General features: G+C 52.4%; 9 protein-coding genes across 9 annotated transcripts; 5 read left to right on the top strand and 4 right to left on the bottom strand.

Moving 5' to 3' along the window:
- Nucleotides 1–6: 6 nt before the first annotated feature.
- Nucleotides 7–1,265, bottom strand: BKA78DRAFT_31643 (uncharacterized protein). The gene is made up of 2 exons (XM_066888616.1): nt 1,205–1,265; nt 7–1,146 (listed from the first exon to the last, which is right to left on the bottom strand). Exon 2 carries the CDS (start codon nt 954–956, stop codon nt 165–167), a length of 792 nt encoding a protein of 263 aa, XP_066740535.1. The 5' UTR covers nt 957–1,146; nt 1,205–1,265; the 3' UTR covers nt 7–164.
- On the bottom strand, nt 1,070–2,615 carry BKA78DRAFT_360776 (acetyl xylan esterase; the record flags this gene model as incomplete). The annotated part of the gene is made up of 3 exons (XM_066892427.1): nt 1,070–1,981; nt 2,047–2,314; nt 2,419–2,615. The coding sequence occupies 3 exons, from the start codon at nt 2,613–2,615 to the stop codon at nt 1,526–1,528; spliced, it is 921 nt and encodes a 306-aa protein (XP_066740534.1). The 3' UTR covers nt 1,070–1,525.
- Nucleotides 2,616–4,513: 1,898 nt separating this feature from the next.
- BKA78DRAFT_356062 (uncharacterized protein) lies at nt 4,514–6,077 on the bottom strand (the record flags this gene model as incomplete). The annotated part of the gene is made up of 4 exons (XM_066892011.1): nt 4,514–4,593; nt 5,219–5,744; nt 5,803–5,932; nt 5,986–6,077. The coding sequence occupies 4 exons, from the start codon at nt 6,075–6,077 to the stop codon at nt 4,514–4,516; spliced, it is 828 nt and encodes a 275-aa protein (XP_066740533.1).
- Nucleotides 6,078–6,711: 634 nt separating this feature from the next.
- Nucleotides 6,712–7,599, top strand: BKA78DRAFT_360772 (uncharacterized protein; the record flags this gene model as incomplete). The annotated part of the gene is made up of 1 exon (XM_066892426.1): nt 6,712–7,599. The coding sequence occupies one exon, from the start codon at nt 6,712–6,714 to the stop codon at nt 7,597–7,599; it is 888 nt and encodes a 295-aa protein (XP_066740532.1).
- Nucleotides 7,600–8,583: 984 nt separating this feature from the next.
- On the top strand, nt 8,584–9,724 carry BKA78DRAFT_360770 (uncharacterized protein; the record flags this gene model as incomplete). Its single annotated transcript, XM_066892425.1, has 4 exons — nt 8,584–8,669; nt 8,717–8,846; nt 8,899–9,156; nt 9,217–9,724. 4 exons carry the CDS (start codon nt 8,584–8,586, stop codon nt 9,589–9,591), a joined length of 849 nt encoding a protein of 282 aa, XP_066740531.1. The 3' UTR covers nt 9,592–9,724.
- A 176-nt stretch (nt 9,725–9,900) lies between these two features.
- On the top strand, nt 9,901–10,946 carry BKA78DRAFT_298909 (uncharacterized protein; the record flags this gene model as incomplete). Its single annotated transcript, XM_066886984.1, has 3 exons — nt 9,901–9,998; nt 10,051–10,189; nt 10,263–10,946. The coding sequence occupies 3 exons, from the start codon at nt 9,901–9,903 to the stop codon at nt 10,944–10,946; spliced, it is 921 nt and encodes a 306-aa protein (XP_066740530.1).
- Nucleotides 10,947–11,679: 733 nt separating this feature from the next.
- On the top strand, nt 11,680–12,529 carry BKA78DRAFT_298908 (uncharacterized protein; the record flags this gene model as incomplete). The annotated part of the gene is made up of 3 exons (XM_066886983.1): nt 11,680–11,720; nt 11,772–11,916; nt 11,984–12,529. The coding sequence occupies 3 exons, from the start codon at nt 11,680–11,682 to the stop codon at nt 12,527–12,529; spliced, it is 732 nt and encodes a 243-aa protein (XP_066740529.1).
- A 3,464-nt stretch (nt 12,530–15,993) lies between these two features.
- Nucleotides 15,994–18,162, top strand: BKA78DRAFT_31417 (uncharacterized protein). Its single transcript, XM_066888444.1, has 12 exons — nt 15,994–16,351; nt 16,416–16,433; nt 16,487–16,499; nt 16,601–16,616; nt 16,669–16,679; nt 16,731–16,801; nt 16,930–17,015; nt 17,062–17,152; nt 17,204–17,333; nt 17,392–17,448; nt 17,528–17,576; nt 17,819–18,162. The coding sequence occupies exons 1-12, from the start codon at nt 16,325–16,327 to the stop codon at nt 18,039–18,041; spliced, it is 792 nt and encodes a 263-aa protein (XP_066740528.1). The 5' UTR covers nt 15,994–16,324; the 3' UTR covers nt 18,042–18,162.
- Nucleotides 18,163–19,371: 1,209 nt separating this feature from the next.
- On the bottom strand, nt 19,372–20,227 carry BKA78DRAFT_356057 (uncharacterized protein; the record flags this gene model as incomplete). The annotated part of the gene is made up of 4 exons (XM_066892010.1): nt 19,372–19,395; nt 19,445–19,537; nt 19,645–19,723; nt 20,193–20,227. The coding sequence occupies 4 exons, from the start codon at nt 20,225–20,227 to the stop codon at nt 19,372–19,374; spliced, it is 231 nt and encodes a 76-aa protein (XP_066740527.1).
- Nucleotides 20,228–20,395: the final 168 nt, after the last annotated feature.

Here is a 20,395-nt window from a genome sequence, read left to right as displayed (position 1 = left end):
ACACGGTTCGATTGGAAAGCGGCATCCAGAAAAAATGGAAGTAATAGAGCCCTTTCTTCTTATCATGGAGGAGGCTACGAAGGCGGCGCAAGCACGTATGCATGCCCCATTTTGTCATTAGCATTGGCATTTGTATTTCCCTTTTGGGGATGTGGTGAGCGAGCTCATAGGCTACGAGATGGAACTGCTGGACGTATATACGTGAAGGCATCGACCGAGGCATCATCTTTGCCGAGCTTAGGGTGAAGGTATAGGGTGACGCATCGGCATAGAGAGAGATAAGGGGAGGATAAGGGGTGGTGGCGGTGGTAATAGACACGATATGATATGACGCATGGCATTTCCATACTCACTTTCCATTTCCTCTTTCTTTCCTCCGTCTCTCTCTCTCTCTCTCTTTCTGCTCTTCCCTGTCTACATGTCACATTTCGCTCCCACCTCGTCGTGCGCACCTTGTTTTGATTTTTCCCCTTCTCCATGCCGGTTCTCCCAGCCCCTCCTCCCGTAGTGCTGTGGACGGCTCCTCTGCGTTCCGAGAAGTTGGGAGGAGATTTTGAATTTCCGCCGCTGGCCCGTCCGCTCGGTACCGTACTCGTCGTCTCGGTAGCTGCTGCTACAGGTCGTCCAGGGTCCACCACCGGATGTCGGCTGCTTCCGGTTCCGCTGAGCGAGCGCAGCCAGCGAGCGGGCACTTGAGCAAAAAAGGAAAGAAGAAAATCCAGCAGCACTCTCGCACTCAACACACTTCCGTGAGAGGATGATGCGAACGAACAGCCGCTGAATCGCTGCTGCCGTGGCTTGCTGGATGTTCCTGGAGCTAGCTCATGCTCGCTCCCTGTCTCTCTTCCAGGGTAGGGAAGGGTAGGGTGGGTGGTGTAAGGTGTTTTGGCATTATTGGCATTTGCATTTTTGCCAGGCCAGTCCAAGGCTCGTTCTTCCACTACCCTATCTATCATTGGCGCCTGGTAAGTAAATCAAAAAGGTGAGACGAAGGCTACTCCTCGCAATTATGCAGTTACCGAAGACACCCGTGGTTCAGAACCCGGAGTGCATAGCGGCGTGAAGGACGAGGAACACCACCTGGCGTGTCCGGGTAAAGCAAAGTGGATTCTTCTTGTGGCAAGACAGAGAGTTGTCTGTAAATATGTATGCATTTCCCCAACCTATCGACTTACTTGTCTACTAACAATGTCCTCTGTCACATTCACCTACTGATCCCATCGTGGGCCCCCCCTCATGTGAAGCCGGTTTAGTGGTGTCTCCACACGCCATGTTCTGTCTAATATCCTCCTGTGCCATTCCAAAAGTTACTCTTTCTCCACTCCGAGCAAAGATGATGTTCTTTTTGCTTTCGTTTGTTTCCATGTCGAGGTCTTGCGCAAACGCCCCTTCGCTTCTCCGCGAGCGTCCTGTCTGCCTGTCGACCCAGCCAACCAACGGACTCACCATAACCACCACAACAGCAAAGCTACATCGCGATCCCACTATTCAGCCCACATGCTCCTGTCCTCCTGCCCTAACCTCCTCACAACCCAAACCACTTCATATCATCCTCGCCCCTACAAGGCACCGTATGCCCCGTCTTATCCGCAAAAACACTCTCCAACTTCTCGCCATAGCTCGTCGTCGTCCATCCCTGCTGCGGCGTCTGCTGCTTCCTGCTCTTGGGCTTGTCGTCCTCGTACCCAAACACGCCGCACCACTGCTTGACCTCCTCCTGGAAGTTGCTGGGGTTGAGGATGGCGTCGTCGGCGCCGTGCAGGATCTTCATGCGCGGCCGCTTGCTGTCCGTCGTCGCGCCCGCGTCCATGGTTTTGGCCGACGCCGCCCATCCCGAGGGCGACTTGGTGATTTGGCCCTTGGCGCACGCTTGCGACCATTCGTCGACTTTTTCGCTGTCGCTGCGGAAGCAGCCCGCGGGCACGCCCGAGTAGACGGTGCAGGCGCTGATGAGTTCGGGGTAGGTGGCGGCGAGGACGTTCTAGAATCACGGAAGGTCAGCTTCATCCTTCTTTTGTGTCAATCGTTTGGAAGGGTTGGGCTCACCGTCATCATGGCACCAGAACTGCTGCCGAGGACAAAGACTTTATTCTTGTCGACGCGGTACTTGTCAATTGCGTACTTGATCTGATTGGCGATACTGGTACTGTCACCGCCGCCATCGTGGCGCAGTGTCTGTGGTGAACTGACGTCCCAGCAGCCGCCCTGGTGTGGGCTACTTGGATAGACGACCAAGAAGTTCTTCCTTTGCTGTGCTAACCGCTGGTAGGGTGTTCCGTCGGCGTACCCCTGAGCGGAACCTTGACACCAGTGGCTGTTGTTGAATTGGATTAGAAATGGATGAAGAAGTGGTAGGTAAAAGGGATGTATTCAAAGGGCATCTCCCATCAATGCGGACGGTCTTGGAGGTCGACATACATTGCAACAACGAGACCAGGATTCTGTCTCAGCCCTGGCGGTGCGTATACAAACATTGAAACTCCTGCCGGATTGGGTCCATAATCCTTGATCTCCTGAAGTGGAGCGCCACGCCTTTCGAGGGCTGCTGCTTGCACCACAACGCCAAACAGTAAAGCAGTTGCGAGGATTGAACGGAAGAGCCGCACCACCAGCATGATAAAGAGTGTATGAGTGAAAGATCGAACTTCAAAAGCGACTTGAAAGAGGGTCTGGTAAAGAGTGACCGAAAGAATGACGATGCTTGGCAAAAGCTGGCGGGCGTAATGTCTGGGGAGAGAAGAGCGCTATAGGCAAGGTAAATAGCACTCGACACAAAGGATTACTACTTATCGGTTAGCACCCCACTACTACTGCTCGAAATGAAGCAACGGAGCTAGCCATCGCAACGAGAACCGAGCAGCACGCCCAGAATCCATCAATATGGCGCGGAATATGTCATCAATCAGGGACTTTCCCAACACCCCGGCTTGCGCAAAAGCAACGGTAGTTGGCTCGCCGATTGACCTGGGCTGATTTTTGCAACGGCGGCCCGCAGCGAACGGCCGTTCCGTGTCAGGAATAGTCATTGACCGAGGCCGAGTAAGGGTCCAGTGGGCAATGCTGCTTCTTGCCTCCATCGTCACTCTGTCTGAATGAGCATGGTATAAAGAGATACAGCGGAGTTATTCTTGAAGATATCTGGAATCTGTTGCCGGTCGAAGCGCATGTTGGACCTCTTCGAAGCCATCTGCATCATGTTTCTACGCTTCGTTCACGACGTCAGCGCCTTTTTCCAAAAATGGTCGGACAATAGTCAGGGAAAAAAGGAAAACTCCCCCCTGTTGCACAGCACCCCCGTGCATCTCGGCAGAATACTTGTTTACCAAAGCCTCGGTATCAGGTCGCAATGATAGCCAACGGTCGACAGATCCCTGACCGATTGCATGGTTGCGTGTGGGCGATTGCAGAATCCGAGGCAGATTCTAGCCCATTCACCAAACCTGAGGCGCCCGCCTGTCTTTCGGGTTTGCCTGGACAGGCATGCAAGCAGTGGATGGAGCGGAAGTGGCTGATGTGGAAAAGAGGCTCAGTTGTCAAACGTGATTTGCGTCGAGCACTAGGTGTTTCGGGATACGCCGTATTTGACGGTTGGGGGCACCAGGGGTATCGCGGGGATGTTTGGGGTTGGAGGCATCGCAATCGCAACACGATACGAGTTTGAAGGTTTGCGTCTCGCTTTTGTGGGGAAGGTTCTGAAGATGCTTACTGCTTTGTAGATATGCTTGAATTAGTGGATGCGCTTGGGAAAATATGCTTACCTTCCAGCTACGCCGAGAAGTCCTCCGCTAGAGAAGCTCTCAGCTCTTCCACAGCAAGGAGAAAGCTCCAGGCCTCCGCTTGGCTGCTGTTGGACGCTTCAAGCGAAAACACCTCGATGCCGCCTTACAATACGTTTGGCAGTGCCTTCTTCTGTTTCCAATTTCCTCCAACCACCGATCCCGGCACAGTATCCCAGTATCCAACCGGAGATTGTCGTCCAACGCTTGCGAAAATCCGGTAAACACGACCGTTACGTCCAGGAATCGGATTCGATAGATCAGCCCTACGGAGCGTTTGAGCGGCTAGTGTCAACGGTGGACAAGCAGTCGTTCCTGGATCGAGGATTGAGGCGTAGGAGAAAGGGGGGTCATCCTGGTCGACACCTGCCGAGGTGCTGGATGAAATTAGAATGAGCAGCTCCTTACCCGTCAGGCCACTAACCACTATCGGGATGCAGACGTCATTTCACGGTCGGAGGGGAATCGATCTAGGGCTCAATTGCAAGTCGGAGGCTGAGGATGCCGATTGACCGTTGTAGTTTCGATGCACTGCACCTTTGATGGTTATTTTCGCTGGCAGACAGAACGTAATGTTCTAACAGAGCCATATCGTCTTTTTGTAAACTCTGCCTGTGACTGGTCAGTTGAGCCGTCGACCATGTGCAGAGTATCGCTGGCAAGTAGGTTGTCTCGTTCCCTCTGCTTATGGAATTCGGTTGGACTGACGACGTCGCAGACGCTTGAACATGTCGCCCCTAGATGTCTCCATTCTCAAAGCACTGCGGGTAAGTGACGCCGGTGGAAAAGTGGTCGCCTTCCACTGAGTCGAGCTCGCCTGCATCGTCTCCAAGCGAGGTGGTTGGCGACGCGCAGCCAGCAAGATGTTTCTGGTGAGAATCAAATTTGGGCTCGCATCGGGCAAAGCCGAGCCGATGGTTGGGAGCGATGAAGAGGAAGACAACTTGGTTGGTAGTTCGGGACGTTGGCATGATGTGCGCAGGGAGTTTGAAGGAAAAGAGGAGAGGAGTGCATCTCCTGTGTGGGTCCGCACGTCATCACTAACAGCTTCCAGAACAGGAAGGCACTTTCCACGAAGGTGTGGCCAACATTTTCATGTCAGAAAACGAGCGCCTGAAAAACAACAGCGCTCAGAGGTACTCAAAAAGCCACCCAGGTTTTCAACGCGGGACTGCATATCCTTTCCGGAGGTTGCGTATAATTCCCTCATGTGAACAAGCGATCAAAACCAAGACCGGCGAACCAACATCAGGCCCACTTCCATTCGCAATGTAAAACCTCCCAGATTCCAGCAGCTGGCTACCAACGACCAGTTCTATACTACTCGCGCAAGCTGATCAGTTGGCTTCCGGTGCCATAGACTTTTTGGCACCTTGGGCAATAGAAGCCGGACCTCATCCCAAGCAGGCTCATTGAGTTTATCTTGTTTCGGCAATTCTCACCAGGGCAACTGTAGTTGAGGTCCGTCTCTTTTCCTTTTGTAATCATGTCCCGGAGCTCGAGAATATGGGAATGAACTCTTTTGGCCGAATGACTCATGTGCGACGTGAGTTTCGTGCGGAAAGACTCGCAAGTCGTTATCACGTCCAAAAATGCGGGATCCTGGAGGAGTTGACTCAAATGGTCGGTTGAGAATTCCGTAAGGACATCGTGGATACTCCGGTCATGGCCATCCATTGTGTATGGGATCAACTGGTGGAAGGTAGACACAGCCTGAGGTACTAGAGGCAAGGCCACTGAAGATTCAAGCCGGTAAAGGTGGTGAGTGAACCAGTAGGTCGCTCGGCGCCTAAGCGGAGCGACGTCGTAAAGACTTCCAACGTGGTAAACGTCCAGATGGAAGAGACAGTCTTGTTGGTATTGTCCGAAGCACAACTTGTCATAGTCTCCCGTGTACAGGAAAAGGAGGAGCGCCGCAACAGCGCTCGATGGATCGTTTTCCATCACGATCACGCCAGAAAGAGCTTCCTAGAAGGAGTGTCAGAGGAGTTGAGAGTAATTCAGGCTTTGTCAGGCAAGTGCATACCTTGAAAGCTCCATTGGCTGCTGCTTCGAAAAACTTTGAGCGGTGGCAGATGACCTTTTTGTGGACATGATACTCTTGTCCATCGCGAGTGCGTATGACTAAGTCAGAGGGTCCACGGCGCGCAAAGACACTACAAAAGAGTGAGTAATGTGTGCAATCAAGCGTCTTTTGTATCAGTCTCACTCTGCCAGATCATTTTCCGTGACTGCTCTTGATGCGTCGCTGAAGATTGTGGATAGTGAGCCGCTGGAGGGTGACGGGGCCAGATTCGGCATGTGCGGTTCACGCACATCAGTTTTATGGCTCGGCATGTTTTGGTGTCGTGGTGTTGACAGGAGCAGGCGTCGCAGCCCTCGACGAGCCCTTCACACCTGCAGCTACGTCTTAAGCGAGCTCTCCCAAAACAGGAAGATACTTGCCAAAAGTGCATGCTCGCGGGACTCTGGGTAAAGTGAAAAATCTCTTGTCTTTCTTTCACACGGTTCACAATCTTCGCCTGTTCCCAACATCGCGCAAGCCGTGGTTTGGCTGCATCGATGCCACGGTCCTTGCAATCAACCTCAACGCCTGCCCTTTCCTTCCCACCGTGAGCACGCAACAACCTCTGCTTCCGCGCAACGCTTGCTTCGACACCCGATAGACGCCCGACACAACGACTCCGATTCCCTCGCAAATAATGCCCGCGCCATGGAGATCGACTCATTGACCGACCTCACGTTCTCTCTCACACTTGAAACCCGCAATTCTGCCAGTGTCCCGAGCGCTCAACCTGCTGACCCTCATCGCGCCGCGGCTTCTACTTCGTCAACAGGCTGGAACCCATCCTCAAAGCTATGGGGTGCTCTTAACCCAGACCCTTCAACGGCTCTAGCAGAGTAAGGACTGCCGCACTGCAAACAACGGCACCTCATGCTCATCTTTGCAGGATCCTCTCGAGCTACGGCCCCTCCGACCTCAGAATCCGTACCAGCGATGGTGGAGAATACCACGTACACAAGAAGATTGTTTGTGGGGGCAGCGAATTCTTCGAAAATGCAGTCAATGGTCCATTCAAGGCGAGTAGGATGTGCAGCGCTCATGCGCAATTTACAAAGTATTCTAACATTGCCACAGGAGGCGCAAACCGGAGTTGTTGAGCTGCTGAATGATCCTCCTGCCGCCATCAGATTACTTCTGCAATTTCTCTACACCGGCAAATACAACTATTTCGTCAACGACAACGATGAGCCCAGTGCACCGCTTTGCCTATTCCACCTGGACGTCTACATATGCGGAGTGATATACCAACTGTCGGAGCTCCAAAAGTTGGCAAAGGCCTCGTTCCTCACGGCTCTCTGCGAGCGCAAAACGATGGCGAACTGCGTCATGCCCACAGCGATCGCGACACTTTACAAATCAACTCCCGAGTCCGACAGAGGTCTTCGAGACTATTTCGAAGACTATTCAGTCCGCCACATGCCGATGCTACTTCAAAATCCTTCATTTTTGGAGTTGATGCTGACTTGCAACTCCTTTCGGAGGGCCGTCGCGCGGGCCACGCACTATCAGCGCACAAGAGTCGCAAGACTGGAAAATCACATTGCTGATCTTCAAGTGCAAATCAAGATTCCGGAATTTGAGGCCAAACAGACTTCTCAAAAGTACCGCTGTCCAACAAAAGGCTGTCGCGTGATGATGAGATCTCGCCGCTTGATGGCTACGGACGACGTCTTCTGTGTCGGATGCAAGACCATTTCGGACACTTCAGAATGGAAGGAGGACAAGTCCAAGAAGGGGCGGGCCAAGCTCAAGAATTAGTCGCTGCATTTCTCATTTGACGAGGTCTTCTGGAGACTGGCAACAACTCGACAAGACGAACGATTTGAGGCTTTCGCCAGTGGTGCGAATCGCTGAAACAGTTGCCAAGCATGTCTGCAGTGCTGGATGGAGAGCAAATAGTCAGCTTGGCAGATCTTCTCGCTGCGAACTCAGGAAAGGAGGAGGGGATATCGGGCGAGCGGTTCATTGCAGGTGATGGAGGCCTGGCTTGATGTCTTCTGCGGGAGCGATCAGGGATTCCTTGCTCACAACGGTGCTACTCATGAAAGAAGACATGGCGAATCCTCGTCTGCAGATAGGCGAAGCGAGGTCTTCTCGAATAGGAAAATGCGTGCATCACCCCACAGTAGGCGAGGAAAGAAATTCGACCTAGGCCCAGCTTCACGTCGTCATCGCACCTTCTGACACGGGCGCTTGAATGCTCCCTATGACTTCCTATTAAGAGAAAAGTTCTCTCTATGTTGAAGGTATCAAGCGCTTGAGAACTCCACGTCTCTACGTATTTTAACTTGGCAACAGAGATTCCTAGATTGGCAATTTCTTTCGTCCTCAAGCTACGCAAACTTTTGCCTTGTCAGTGATTGCACTTTATGTTGGGAAACTTTTCAGAGTCTTGCTTTGCCAGGTATTGCACCACAGTGGGTGATGAAAGAAATTACCAATCTAAAAATCCCTATTACCAAGTCAGAGCGCGTAGAGATATGGAGTGTTCAAGCGCTTAATACTTTGGTCATAGAGAGAATTTTCTTTCAACTGAGGTAGTCCCAGGGAGCATTCAAGTGCTTGCGCCTGAAGGTACTGTGGCACGAAAAGGAAAATCACTGGTCAGGTGAGTGCGTGGGTGCATCGCGGGAAGCTGCAGCTCACGGGTTCTTCCCTGTCGCGTCGCACTCTTTCGCTCCAAGACCAAACGCACTCCTCCACTCATTTTGATGAGCAACACTCTCCACTCCACCATTCACCATGGCGTCCGCGTCACAGCAAGGGAAGTCTGTGGCTGTCAAAACCAGTGCCAGCCCCAGCCCTGAGACTTTGGAGGTCCTATCTCAGTAAGGCAATCCTTCCTTCAGCACCACCTGCGACTTACTTGGCGCAGAGCTTTTTCGAAATTTGGACCCTCCGACCTCACAATCCGGACAAGCGACGACAAAGAATTCCACGTGCACAGGAGAGTGATTTGCTCAAAATGCAAATTCTTCGACAAAGCAGTCAATGGACCATTTAAGGTGAGAAATATCCTGAGCATTTGTACAATGTCCTCGCCTGACTTCTGCACAGGAGGCAGCATCCGGTGTCATACTCATGCCAAACGATCCACCTGCGGCCATCGCGGCACTCCTCCAGTATCTCTACATGGACAATTACTGGTACTACCCCGTCGACGAGAAATCTCGTTCGCTGGATTACCTCTTTCACCTCGAAGTTTTCATCGTCGGTATCATTTACGATGTTGGCTTTCTCCAATGGCACGCACACCAAGGGTTCATGATCTGCTTCAAATTACACGGAAGACCGACTCTCAGCAAAATCCCAAGGGTGATTTCGAAGCTCTACGAATCGACACCAGAATCTGGTCGCAACAGCCTCAGAGATTAGTTCATTGAGTATTCGACCGATAAGTTCGAAGCTCTCTTGAAGTACCCCGAGTTTCTGGAGGTCATGATTCGCTTTCCAGACTTTCACAGGCCCGTTGCCAAGGCCGTCAAGGAAAGATCCAAGCTGCTCCATGAAGGCATTGCGGATCTTCAAGCAGCGGTTGATGTCCCAAGACAGCCAAAACAGATGCCTCCTCGCTGGTCACTCTGCCCAAGCTGCTCCAAGTCAAGAGTCTTTCGGGGTGTCTGCGACATGGAAAAAATCTATTGCACCAACTGCAAGAGAGTCCACGACGCCGAAGAATTTCTCGACAATTTCGATATGGCGCCGATGATGCCTCCGACCGAAGAAGATATCGCCAGGGAGTACTCGTGAGACAGTACGGTTTGGACTTGGGGAATCTCCGATCAATAAGTGTTGTTGAAGATCGTCAAAGTCTGAGGGGTCTCAGGGGGGGAATTCAGGCTGGCATTTTGTCTTTTACATGGCTAGGTCAGCTTGCTCATGGCGCTGATTTCTTCGACTAGCTTCTATTGAAGTGAGCATTCCACTTCTCCAGCGAAGTTCTAGAGCTTTCCCGGCTGGCGGCAGTTTGAGTCCGCTTCACTTGTTCCGTCTGCTACAAAAACACGTTCGCAAAAACACTCCTCTGAAACCTTCCCACAATTCGTGGGACTTTTTCCAATGTCTTTTTCCAGCGTATCGACGGCATCAACATCTCTCGACATTGATTGCGATGTTAGTAGGGCGGTGTCTACGAGGACGCGGCAGCAGATGCAGGAGTAGGCTGCACCTGTCTACCGACAAAGAAGTTCTTTACTGAAGATTGCTCAGACTGTTTCTCAAGAATCACGAAGACAAAGGACCACCCGACATCACCATCCGCACGAGTGATGGAGGAGAATGGCACGTCCACAGAGAAGTACTCAGCGGATGTCCATTCCTTGACAAGGCAGCAAACGGTCTGTTCAAAGTGAGTCTCATCCAATTTCGCAAAGCCTCCACCAGCGCTCGTGTTTCCCGATTCTTGACCACCACTCTCACAGGAAGGAACCTCCGGAGTCATCGAATTGCCAAACGACCCACCTTCCGCCGTCATGATCCTGCTCGAACACCTCTGCTGTGGCTGGACAAAAATGCGCCACCCGGACCTGACAAACCAGCGCGAGCAAGCTATGAGCTTTTTCTACCTCGAAGTGTTCAATATCAGCATCACATACGACATGCCACAGCTGCGCAAGCAGGCGCGCGCTTGCTTCGAGCCCACAATGGTCGGGCTGGCGCACAAGGGCTTTATCGATGTCATCCCGCGTGCTGTGACGGTCGCTTGGCAAAATCCGCTCGAGGACGAGGATGCTATGAAACAGCTCCTCATCGACGTGTCGGCGGATCGCGTAGAGCTGTTGCTCAGGCACACCGAGTTCCTGGAGGTCATGCTGGCTTTTCGGGACTACCGCATGGGAGTCTTCGAGGCCAAACAGAATGAGGCGACGCTCACGCACCTCCATATGTGGGAGCTTCAAAACTACCGCAAGGTGGTCCGTATGCGTACAACGGAGATGAAGTGTCCGAACCGACGGTGCCAGGTGATGCTGTGCTTCCCCTACTGGCCGGTCACACATCACGTTTACTGTATCGGGTGCAGGAAAACAACAGATGCCGCGTTATGGAGCATTAGAAGGAGCTCGGCTGTACTGACAGGTGGTGACGTGAAAATGCTTGATGACTAGCATTGTGGAGAGGACCCTGGCTCGCCACACTGTATTTCCAAGGCAATGAATCAGCTCAAATATTGGTAGTCTCGCGAATGAGAGAGAATGACAGTGGGGATTTTCGGGCGTGACTCGGACAGTCGTTGCGGGGATGTAGGCACAGTGCAAAGGACAAGAGAAGCCATTTGTTGGGGAATCTATCAGTGAAGTACGTCATCTTGGTAGCCCACGAGAGTTCTTCCGCTGCATCTGACCCTGCTTGCTGGTTGCTGCCTGGAGAAAAATGGATGACCATTTTTGCTGGAGGAAATCTGGAAGCCACCTTCGCGTAAAATCGGACTTTTTTGACGACCAACCGTCCGTTTTGTCATTTTTGACGTGGCTTTGGCGCTGCAGCTTTGCTCCTTGTTTCGCTTCAAGGATCAAAGGGACTCCTCCTGGAACCACCCAAGATGTGATTCCAAGTATCTGGAGAGGGTAAATTGTTCTCAACCCACAGCGAAACACACATCTCCTTTTGATTTGCGATAACAGCTGTCAAAATCCAGTCTCGCCCTCGACGAGCAGCATCCTTGGGAACCGACCAGGGGAAAATGTTGAGTGAGATTCTGAGTGCGAGGAACATAAATACTTTAAGACAGAGCCTTCCCTCGTCGACTTGGCAGATCATCGACTCACAACCCGTCCACCAACGCCATCTGCTCCGCTTCTCTCAGTCTCTTATCCCACGCACCTTTGACACCCTTCCAACATGAACGAACCTGGCGGTGTACACAGGGACAACATGAAGCAGTAAGCTTCCCGCCGCTCCCAACTCGAACAGTCTTCTGACCTTTCACTCAGCCTCTGGGAGACGGGAACGTTTTCGGACCTCGCAGTGCGTGCCTTGGACAGGAAGGGCGATGAACGCATCTACAAGGTCCACAAGGTGGTTCTGTGTGGGAAAAGTGAGTTTTTCTTCAACATGTTCTGCCGCGTCAAGTGGAAAGTGGGTATTTGATACGGGTTGAAAGGCGTTCATCGAGTCGCTGACGAGATACTGACTTGTCGCGCAGGAGGCAACAGAGAGCATGGTCGACTTGATGGAGGACTACCAGGGAGTCGTCGAGGCCATGCTCGAGTTCATGTACGTCGAAAGTTACAACCACTGGCCCGAGCTCTCGCACATCGACTATGATGATCACCTCTTGTACCACGCCCGGATCCACGCTGCGGCTATCAAGTACGGCATCAAAGGGCTCCCGGAGCTCTCGAATACGTTCATCGGTTGCGTCATCAACGGACAACCGAAAGCAGAACAGCTCGAAGCCCTCTATTGTCTCCTCCCCTTCATTGAGGAGGAGATCCCAGAGGCCGCCGACTCGGGCGTTGGGAAAACCCTCCAGAGGTTGGTTGTCGAGTCCCTTGGTGACTTCCTCGACGACAAGGACTACCACCAGCTCCACGCCGAACATAGTAGCTTTTTTCTTGGTGTTCTCGCCTCATTCCGGGAAGATCAGAACCCTTCTGGTGTTGTCGACTCCAAAGATCAGGAGTGGAACAAACCCAGCACCTGGACCAGCGCCTGGACAGCCTCGGACGATCCAAATAACCTATGGTAATCGGGTCACGAGTGGATTGAGAAGCTAGGGAGTCTACCTCAAGGGCTGATTCTCTTCATGGGCGTCATCGTGGACAAGGGAAGCCCCGCATGGAAAAGCGTAATGCTCTCTGCATGGACGGAGCTTTTTTGGAGTCACAGGGGTTGCAAAAGGAATGATGGCTCCAAGATGAGGTTGGGTGCTTGAATGGGCTATCTTTTTGAAAGCTCAAATGTCCAAATCCTTATCGAGTAAGGCGTTTGATCACGCCCTATACAGATACATATTTTAGGTTTAAGATTTGGGCATATAAGACGGGGTTAACTCACCACCTGACGAAGTCCAAGAACACAAACACAAGCATCATTGGAGCACCCGCACCGCCGTGGAGTCGCCGTTCCTTTTGCGACCCACTGTGGGGTCAATTCCGTGCTTCGATCTTCTCGCTGGGAGTCATCAGGGGAGGATCGCGTCTACAGGCGCAATTAGTTTTGCATGGGTTGAGCTCTTCGAGATTACTATTTTGGCATTAGTTTTTCTTCCTGGAGCTCTGACGTGATACCTTTTCTGCCATGGGCAAGTGGTTTGGTTGCTCTGCAGGAGTCTTCGGAATTGTTTTGTTGGGCCAGGGAGGCGATAGACGCATCCTTCTGTGCCCCCAAATTATTGAGACTGGATACCGCGATGTAGGAGATAACACGATGTACAAACCTTTCGTGCGGAGCAGTGGTATCAGAAGGGATAATACTAGTATGGCGCTTACTGCATGTGAAGATGTGCCATCATAGTGAAAGGATCGAGGATTCAAGGGGTATGATGTGTTACGAATAGTTGTAGGCAAGGCGGTGGTTGCCAGCAAGGCTGTAAGACCGGGAAGGCCTTTGTGCCATGATCAAAAATTTGGAAGCGGCTGGGTCCTGATGTAGAGCTGGTTGGTTGCAGGTATCTCTCGGTCCACTGAGTCAACAGCGAGGACGTGCAAGGCTTTTCAGTGGCAACTGCTCTCTTCCCTTGGTAGCTGAAAATCCCCGGTGATCTGGCTCAAGACTTCGGGCAGACGATACAACAGCAGTCCCAAAGAGCGAGGACCCACGTAGTAATCACGCTGAAGGAGGATCTTTGCAAATCGCTTTTCGTGTGCTGAAGAAAGGGTCGTGGTTGTTGGGAAAAACACCGAGACCCTTGATGAATTCAGAGCGGACTGGCCAATGGAGAACCCAGTTTGGCGCGCTGAGACACATTTGAACAGTGCGACAGAGTTGATACGAAAAGGGAAGCGGCTGGAGCGGGACCAGTGAAACGCATCTCACGGCCCGGAAACCTTATTGCTCATCTTCTCTGCCAAGACACGTAGATAGGCGGGGTCCTGGCGGGCCTGTGGGGAAGTCAGTCAGCTGAAGGACTAATAGAATGACGCTGGGATAGAAAGAACCATTGTAGTTTAACGAGGCTGGACGTCGAAGCATTTGTGGGTATGGAGAATTCTTTGAGCACGAACATTGAGCCAGTGAGCCAGCACTGAACCAATGAATGAGATGGTCTTTGGTAAATATTATTGGACTTGTCAGCAGATGAACAATGGGTCTGCGTCATTGAGCCGTAACGGCCCATGAGGGCGACCGGCCGCTGGAGCTTGGCAAGTGTGGCAAACACTCACCAGAGGAGTTGATTTCAAAGACGTGCCACGTCTGCTTGTCGATCTTTTCGGGCTCCTCAGCATCGAGCTGTGTGGGTGACAATGCATGTGTACCCAATCAATGTCGAGGGAAGGTCGAGTCATCACATAGCAGGAGGGGAGGTTTGGTCAAGGAGTTGTCGTTGATCTCCGCAGTCGCACTCCATCAAATTGGGCGCAGGCGACCAAGGTGTTGCGAGTTCGGACTCGAATCATTTTTGTGTAAAAGTTCCTCGCCTGATTGTGCTCGAAGCTTCTCTTTCAAAGCCTTGCAATTTCTGAATCCGTTCGCTCATGTGATAGAAGTCCTTGTTGGCTGTTGTTGACGATGGATGGCAAAAAGATAGAAAGGCGCAAATGATTGGCGAAGCCATAGGATTACTCAAGAACCAATCAAGAGTTTGAAGACTCCAGCTGCGGCATATTTGTCCGCACAATGATGGGGTCAGCTTGCCGTTGCACAAAGGACAACACTGCTACAATTTGTTGGTGGAGAGACGACGAGATCTTCGGGGACTAGGAAGGCCAGCCGAGGGTTTTCATGGTTGACCCTGCTGTGAAGCAGGAACAAAGTCAGTCTTGCATTGAGGTTGTGATTCTTTTTGGAGTCCAAATTCGACGACCATTCCGCCACGCCTTGAGCTTGCCCAAACCGTAAACTAGGCGTGTAGAGTTTATCCCATGAAGAGGAGGACTTTGACGACCGCATGGTAGGCGCCAAATCTCAGTTGGGCTGAGCCGTCTCCATCAGATGGAGATACCGTATTTTTTCAGTCCCAACGGTCATGCCGCGGCTCGGAAGATATCCTGCGTTGATCTGCTGACCAGTGACGCATTCTCAAATGTGGTTGGCACCATCGTAATCGCCACTGTCGAGATGCGAATAGAATTGGCATTTGTCGATCTACTATCATGGCTGTCCGTTTGCTGAGTCATTGAGCTAAGCATCTGCAGTCAAGCTCGTACTGCAGGTTGGGTACGAATGGAGATGCAGGATTCCCTGAGGTTGCTGTGCATGGATGAAGTCAGGACGGAGTTGGCCATGGATCCAATGATGGCAGCTTGGGACTCAGAAAACGAGGGCGAATTGCGACGTCGACAACGACAACAAGACCGGAGCTGCAAAAGCGCAATTGATGAAGAGAGACGAATGTCCAGTCAAAGGGACTTGCAGCTGGTGGCGAGGTCTGATGGGATCCGGGGTTGCGAAGTGTCGGCAGGGAAGGTGGCAGCCGGCAGATCCCCTTGTCCCCGCACTCGCCGGATCAAGCTCGTCACTCGTCAACTGTTTGCTCTGCACAAGCTCCCCCCTTCAACATCACACCAATCCCCATCGACCGCATGCATCCAGAGGCGTTCGCATAACTTAGTGGCTGAGCCGCTTGACAGGCCAAGCCTTTACCACCAACTGCTTTGACTTGGTCTAGCCAGCCCTCCGCATCGACTTTGCGGAAGACTCGGACATGTCAACTACTGCCTGATGTCGATGTACTCCTTGGGCTGGGAAGGGGATATCAAGTCGATATGACTGCAGATGATACGCAAGAGACTGGCAGGCATTGGCTAGGTCGGGGAGCGTCGGGTACCCACTCATCAACTGCACGTCTGCGTCCAATCCGATGAAAGATCCGAAATTCGCAAGGTACATGATATCACTGAACCAGTGCTGGTAGCAGAGAAACTGACAAACCCTGAGGGCTTAGCTCCTTCAGCTCTGGCTCTGCCAATCGCGCGGTGCCGTGCGGCCGGGATGCTTGCGTCTTTGCTTCAAAGCAACCATGGCTGGCTTGATGTCTGAGCACGGACAACACCACGGCAGAGGCTAACCTTCCACCTTGTCTATTATTCTAGCGTCTATCGCGCCAGTCTTCCAAAAATATGGGCTGAGGGTCCACAGCAGCAATCGGAACCCCTCTTACTAGGGAGGGCCACTGCTTCGGTCCACGTCGACTTCCTTGCAAGGGCTATCCGACACTGTTGAACAGGATTTGCAAACTCTCCCTGACTAGTCAATGTTCTCTTTCTACACTCATATACTACTTTTGTTAAGAATATCTTCTACATCTAAGACTTCGCGTTGCGTTTGTTCCGCTATTTCAATTGCTTGGATTGTCCAGTGAATACTCAACTCTCGAACAGCAATGGCTCCCCAGGAGAACATCCCCAAGGTACGAAGCCCCGCCAAGACTTGAGAAGCTCCCTGACATTTTTCGTCGCTGACCTATACCACAGTCTGCAGAGATTCTTGGAGTAAGTGCTCCAAATGATCTCGTGCAAACAATAACTGACCGCGCGGGTTGAAGAGTATCGGTACAGGTTAGTGGTATGTACAGCTTGAAAGCATGGACTGACAGCACTCAGTGTAAGACCCTGAACACAGATTCTGCAATCTCCTCCTAAAATTGCTGGTTTCCTAGTTGCTGGTGTATTCAGGTAGAATATCACCGCAGTTTTGTCACGATCTCAAGCTAATAGCCGGAGGCAGATCATACCTCAGTACGCAGTCCTCTGTTTGGCCTCGAATTGAAGAGAAGCTCAAAGATCCAGAATATGGTCGAATTGGAGATCCAAAGACACTGATGGCTTTGATGCCATATTCCCACTCCTGTGGGCTATTGGTCAGAACATCCTCTCTTATCTTGTGGTCAGCACTGACACGTTCAAGCTGCGGTTCCATTTGGCGTCTACAACATTGCTCAGGTTTGCAATATGGACCAAGCGTCGACCTTTTCACTGACTTCCAAAGAACTTCAACATTGGCGTTCAGATCCAACCGCAAATTTTCTGTGCGCTAAGCTATATTTGCTGGGCGCAGTGCAAATACTACAACGAGTAAGGCCAGTTCCACTGAAGAGTCAACACCTACTGACAACACAAGCAAATGGTCCAAGTTGAAAACTAACCTGGCCCTCCTTGTAATATGCCTGCTCTCGGCAGGCATCGAGGCCGGGCTGATCGTCGGTCTTCGGGTAGGGAAGAAGCCAGCCATCTGTCAAATCGATCGCTAACGGCGCCAACAGCCCGATTACCGTCGCGGAAACGAGACGCCGCTCACGGTCATCGGCATCATTGCCGCCATCCTCCTTGCTGTTGGTCTTTTGCCCATCCTCTGGGGCCAATGGGGCCGACAAGGCAGAGCCAAGAACCTGAGTGTGCTTCACGGCTCCTTCACTTTCAGAACATGACTTGCTGACCGCGAACCCTGTAGACTTCCTCTTCCTCTCCGTCGACTTCTTGGGCGCTGTCTTCTCGCTCATGTCGCTAGGTAAGAATCGAGCCCTTTGAGCCAAGCAGGCAACGCGGCATGGCGTCTACCCATGTCAACCAGTGGTAACACTCCTCAGTGGCTCAGCGACACTTTGACATCCTGGGCGGGATCTTGTACATCGTATGGTACGTATGGGTACCCTTTTCCCTGCATGCAACCAGGATCTTTCCTCTACCTTCCCTCCCCTTCCATATCTGGACCATTCTCCCCGCCCACCGGCGAATGGGAGAACTTCCCCACTCCCCCCTTTGCCGCTGTACGCTCCCGCAACTGTTCTAACCGTCTTTGTCCCTTGGCCTTGCTAACCCTGTCTCCTTTCTACCTCCCTCTCCCTCTCTCGTCTTCCGTGACTGACCAACTGCGCCAGCATGATCATCGAAATCTTCATCTTTGCATACCACGGCCTGTGGCTCTACCGCTCCCGCGCCGTCCGCGCCGCCGCCAAGCGTGTCGGCATGACGTACGACGAGTTCATCGCTCTGCGTGATAACGCGAAGAAAGACGCCCTATCGTCGAATACGAGTTCAGCTTCGTCGGGGGCTCCGACGCCGACGCCGACGAACGGACGGATTGATGATCTTGAGAAGTGACGAGTAGTTGTAGTCGAAGAGGTTGGCGTTCGAGAGAAGAGAGAAGACCCCGGTTCTTGAGGTGGACGTCGTGCAAACCAGGCGGCGAGACGTGCCACATCGAGCTGATTGGAGGAGCGACAAAGGGAGGTATGGACGACGCCAGTCTTCTAGCCTCGCTGACCGCCGTGGCCAAGAGTGAGTTGTTGGACCTCACTCGTAGCCCGTCGGGGGCACCACGAGCAAAAGTATGGCGTTGATAGATGGCGTCACGCCCGGGAGTTGTGGCACGAGATTTGAACAGCCAAAAGACTGTAAGAAGGGGCACGGGAAAGGTGGTAAGCAAAACATGGCTTGGGTTTGACATATGGCATTCCAGGAGACGGCGTCAGCTTCTTTCTTGCGCTATTCTCACTCACTTTTCCCATTCTCTTTTCTCCTCTCAAGCAGGGAGCGCGCTGCACTGTCTGCTTTTCCCTGCGGCTCCTAGATATAGAAAAACGTGAACGAAGGACCTAGTCATGAACTAAGAAGAAGCCGTTTCGAAAGCGATCCATCACCATTGATTGGCAATTTACGCCTGCCGACATGTTCATGATTCCTCCTGTCCAGAAAATGATGATCAAAGATATATGGAGGCTCGAGGCGTATCTTGCCCCTCTTCTAAGAGAACATCTTCCCGCAGAATAAGAAGCTTCATGGGATGTGAACGAACAACTTAACAGCATCCGGGAGAACGAGTGATTGACGCAAAGTCTGAACGAGGCGTGAGGCAGACTTGAATGAGGTCTGATGTAGGGGTTTCCAACTTTCCATTGGGGTTCGTTAGTCGGTGCGCTTAAGTGACTGAGACAATTCGTTTCCTGGCACCTGCGCTTAAGCATGCAAAGACCGCTTATTCCTTGACCTGCGTGTGGGCGGATTTGTAGACGTCGCGGGTTGCGTCACACGCGGCATTGAAGGTGAAGTTAAAATCTCCAGGCCCCAGGAAAGATCTGAATTTAGAAGCCTCGTTCGCTTTGCGTCCCCTTGGCGCATGGCCCAATATGCAGCCAAAAATCAGCCAATTGAGGTGAAACTTGAAAGCCTTTCCAGGTTCCAAGGAAACTGCCCAACTTGTTCTTCCCTAGCTCCTCAAACTTGTGTTTGTTTAACGTCTTGCTCAAAGTCACGTCTTCTCCGCGGCATGTGGAATCGATGGCACTCCGGATGACAAATCAGGTGCAGCATTCCTCTAGTATGGCCTGTGGTTGTTTGGTATTCCAAGGCCGATTCGTCTAGACTGTACAAAATCCGAAGTTCAATCGCGAATCACCTTCCCGCCACTTGACCACGCTGAGAATCCATGCGCTTAACCCCACCAGGTCTTCTTGCCCTGTGTAACCTGTCAATGTATGGCCTTGGGGAGGGCGGATGGCACCTACGAGAACGACACGGCAGGACATGTACATGGCGGCGCCGAAGCTGCCCCAGAGCATGACGTAGTAGGGGTAGAGGAAGAACTTGCTGCGAGGAGTCTGCAATTTACAGTCAGCTGGGTCCTAGATGACACACGCGTGGTCCCGAGCAGCCCGATGTAGAGATTGTAGAGGTTTTCGAGCGCGGGAGGGAGGATTTGACGGACCTTTTGCCACTGCCTCAGGCCATCGTGCTTCTGGAAGAGGCGCTGGTAGTGGGGAACGTTGTTCTGGCGAAAGACCCAGCTGCGGAGACGTCAGCGCGTTGGCTCCATGTTCAGGGCAAGTCGAAGCTTTGGGATGAAGGATTGGTAGCGCGGAGCTTGTGCGCGGCGGCGGCATCCTCCCGATTTTGTGCGATCGAAACGTACCCGGCCATTTTGACGTCGGTTGCGAGAGCGAAGAGGTGGAGTGGATGGGATTGGGGTCGGTTGCGCGGATAGAGTGGTGATGAGGTCGGTGGTACGATACAAGGACAGGGCAGGACCTGCCAAGAGTGTTATGTCAGCGAAAAACGGGCAATGGGCGGACCAATAACACGGCCCGAATAATTGCATCGCGTTAGTGAGGCGTGTGTGGAGGACGCCGCACACACGCACAGCCCACGCTGGAGCTGCTCACAACCGTGTCAACACCATTCCGAATGCCCTGGCGTCGCTGTTTGTGATGACCGGGTGCCAGCGCCTCTCAATTGATCGCCCCAGGCAATGCGCACGGCATTGGATAGGCTACTCGCCAGGCCATCGACATTGCGACTGCTCCGACGCATTGCAGCCACCCGCGAGCTTCCCCGGATAGCTCCACGCCGACATCTCTCCGCACGGTGGCCCACGCACGACCAGACGCATAATGGAGTGCGTGAGAAGCAGGAAAGCGAGGACGATGCAATGGTATCGAAGGACAAGTTGTTGCGGGACA

The sequence above is a fragment of the Phyllosticta capitalensis genome (genome assembly GCF_038381095.1).
Source record: "Phyllosticta capitalensis strain CBS 128856 chromosome Unknown BKA78scaffold_10, whole genome shotgun sequence".
Lineage (NCBI taxonomy): Eukaryota > Fungi > Ascomycota > Dothideomycetes > Botryosphaeriales > Phyllostictaceae > Phyllosticta > Phyllosticta capitalensis.
Note: the sequence above shows the minus strand (reverse complement) of the source record. Positions and strands in the feature narration are given on the sequence as shown.